The sequence below is a fragment of the Sinocyclocheilus anshuiensis genome, unplaced genomic scaffold, assembly GCF_001515605.1.
Source record: "Sinocyclocheilus anshuiensis isolate Anshui unplaced genomic scaffold, SAMN03320099.WGS_v1.1 scaffold38, whole genome shotgun sequence".
Lineage (NCBI taxonomy): Eukaryota > Metazoa > Chordata > Actinopteri > Cypriniformes > Cyprinidae > Sinocyclocheilus > Sinocyclocheilus anshuiensis.
In genome coordinates, this window is record NW_015544213.1 from 2,086,064 (window position 1) to 2,089,392 (window position 3,329).

General features: G+C 35.1%; 1 protein-coding gene across 1 annotated transcript in view; it reads right to left on the reverse strand.

Moving 5' to 3' along the window:
- LOC107697176 (kelch-like protein 29) overlaps positions 1-3,329 on the reverse strand; it is a 296,880-nt gene that overhangs the window by 72,162 nt on the left and 221,389 nt on the right. The window contains exon 7 of the mRNA XM_016497849.1: positions 1,216-1,412. Within this exon, the coding sequence (XP_016353335.1) occupies positions 1,216-1,412 (197 nt within the window). The remainder of the gene's footprint in view (positions 1-1,215; positions 1,413-3,329) is intronic.

Sequence of the window (3,329 nt, forward strand, 5' to 3'; positions counted from 1 at the left end):
TATATATATATATATATATGTGTGTGTGTGTGTGTGTGTGTGACTGATATTTATGAAACTATTTCAATACTGTGTTAAATTAATTTATATACACAACTGTTCAAACGTTTGAGGTTGGTAGAAGGTTAAAAAAAATTGAGGTTGAAAGAAGACTTTTATGCTCACCCCAGGCTGCATTTATTTAATATAAAATACAGTAAAAACTGTAATATTTTGAAATGTTTTGTATTTTAATATATTTTAAAATGTAATTTATTCATGTGATTCAAAGCTGAATTTTCAGCATCATTACTCCAGTCTTCAGTGTCACATGATCCTTCAGAAATCATTCTAATATATTGATTTGCTGCTCAAGAAACATTTATTATTATTATCATCAATGTTGAAAACAGTTGTGCTACTTCATATTTTTGTAAAAGCTGTAATTAATTTTTTTCTTTGTTTAATTCTCTTAATTCTAATTCTTTGATTAATAGAAAGTTCAAAAGAACAGCATTTATGTGAAATATAAATATTTAGCAACATTATAAATGTCTTTATTGTGACTTTTGATCAGTTTAATGTGTCCTCATTGAATAAAAATATTAATTTCTTTAAAAAGAAAATCTCACTGACCCCAATTTGTTGAATGGAAGTCTACATTTTTTATACAAAGTATGACTGGAGAGCGTAAGATAGAAGAAAGAATAGAAAAATCAAGGTAAATATGATCTGTGAACAGAATACATTTTATTGTGTAACATTTCAACCCACACAACCTAATTTTGTGATATTATTTAAAAAGGGTGAAAATATGATTTACGATACATAAAAATCTATGAAATTAGCTTTAGCAAGATGAGTCTATTTTAATCTATAAACTTAGTTCTATACTCACACTAGTTTAATTTGTCCACTGTCATTTTAAGGGGGTTTGTTGTCTAAAAGTTCACAGGTTTCAAAGTGAAGAAACACATATACTTTCTCGGCCTAAATTGTTCCTCATCTCCTGCCAGACCTTTCCTCACTCTGGTGGTCACATCGGGCGCCTACATGCCATCTGAACCTCCTCTATATTTGGTATTGATCGGTATAATCAATGCTGGATGAGATTGTGACATCAGGTTTGACATTTCAATGCAATTGTTCTTTGACCTTTATACAAATGAAAGAATACATCATACAGCGTGTACATGACTCCATCTGATGGACGCTGGGTTCTTATGAGTTACGCACCTAAGAAAGACACGCAGACTTTGCAGAAGGTGTTGAACTGAAACTTGTTGGCAGCCTCCAGCAGGGTTTTGGCGTTGGCCGAGTGGATGACCAGCGAGCCGGTGTAGACAAACTCCAGCAGCAGCTCCAGCACATCTGCACCGATGTTAGTCATCTTCAGCTCCAGCTTCTCTCCACTGCCCGTCTCTCTCGATGACCTGACCACGACCACACACACACACACACACACACACACACACACAGAGCTTTCAACAGTTTCAATATGAAAAATAACTTTTATATTGATTCAATGGATTTATTGCATTTTGGAAAAAAAACGTGTCATGGATTTATTGCATTTTGGGAAAAAAATTATACAATTTTATAATAAATCTTTGAAAATCAAAATCTGGATTTTAATTTTTAATGTTATTATAACCTAAAGATGCTATGTGAAAGTTTGAAACAGAAAATAGTGGTTTTCATCTTGCCACTTTCTTGGTAAAGAAAACACATTTTTACTCAAATTAATCAAAATGGATTTATAGCGTTTTGGAACCAAACTCTTCATATATTCTATTTTGTTTTGATCAAAATGTGTATGTTATATAGAAAGTATTAATAAAAAGGGGAAAAATGCCAAAATGGCATTCATGACACAAAGAGGGATTAAAAAAACATTAAAAATTCAGTAAAGTTAGATTTTTGCGAATACGTTTCAACATGAATATATCTTATTAACACATAGTAAAAGCTGGCACTATGCATCAATTCTCTTTTTTCTAATTCTTTTCTTTTTTTTTGGAACACAAAAGGCATACGTTCTTGTAGAAGGACCCTATAGGAAAAGCATAAAGCACAGATACAGTACAGTATATTTTGTTTCTTGCATCTGAAATGAAACTCACTCTGAATCAAAGGGTGAGCGTGGCATGCTTTGAGGATGGGCACAGGTGGCACACAAATGCACAGAGAGAGAGAATGACGGGGGAAGAAAGACATGGAAGGAGAGGAGGGCTGACACCACAATCTGCCTGTCCACATGGAGCGATCGCACAGTAAACCGGCCGAGATGGAAGCGTTACGTTAATACGATCCGTATAGCACCTCGAGTACATTCACAGCACACCAGCTCTCGATATCTGCATACCTGCCTGCTCATGTCTTTCACATGCAGTCGCCCTGATCACTTCAAATGTAATAATTCCCAGGGGAGGATGGCAAATGTGAATAATGAGCAGCGTCAGTGGTTTTATGCTCTGAGAGGAACGATAATCCCCTGAAGGTCAAGGGCAGGAGGAGTGAAATTAATAGCCAAGCGGCCGTTGATTGTGTTTTAGTGTTGGCTGAAGATAGCACTGATGTGTACAGTCACCAGATAACTGCCAAGCTACCAGACGGAAAGCCAATATACATGGAAAGGCCATTAGGTGAAAATGAGATGATTCTAGAAATTTTTCTCAGCCCGGCAGCAACGAGCATTCAATACTGTGATAATCCACCTGCCGGTTTTCTACGAAACGGTCATTTCGGACAAATATTTTCCTGCTAATTTATTGATTAAACCGCTGGGCATTCGATCTAGCTCTACAAATTAGCTTTAAATGCAATAGCGAGCTGTCTAAGTTTCATGCAACTCTAAAATCACGTTCTCACAGTTCCTGGTGAGTGAAAACTGTCTGCAAAGTGATGCAATGCTTAACATCAAGTGTCTAAATGCTACAGCATTCAAAACAAGCAGACGGGAATGCCGGTGTGTTCGAAAGCAAAATATTTCATCACATTTTCACCTTCTTACATGGCTCCTGAATACCTTTTCTGAATAAACTGCCATTTTAATCTGCAACTGGATGCAGTGCATATTAAGACACAGCATCCGAATAAAACTGTAAATACTAAGTACTAATGTCTTAATTTTAATATTTTTAGTAGACTATTTACTACTGTAAATACACATTAATGTGTTTAAAGCTTCTAGATTTTGCCTCAAATATCAAAACAGAATCCAACAGAAATAAAATTCAAGCACTACTTGACTATAACCAATGGTGTCTTTGGGAAGCAATAAACACAAAGACAGTTTGCATTATATAGCTATATTATAGCAGCTTTGTTGTTTAATAATATAATATAAT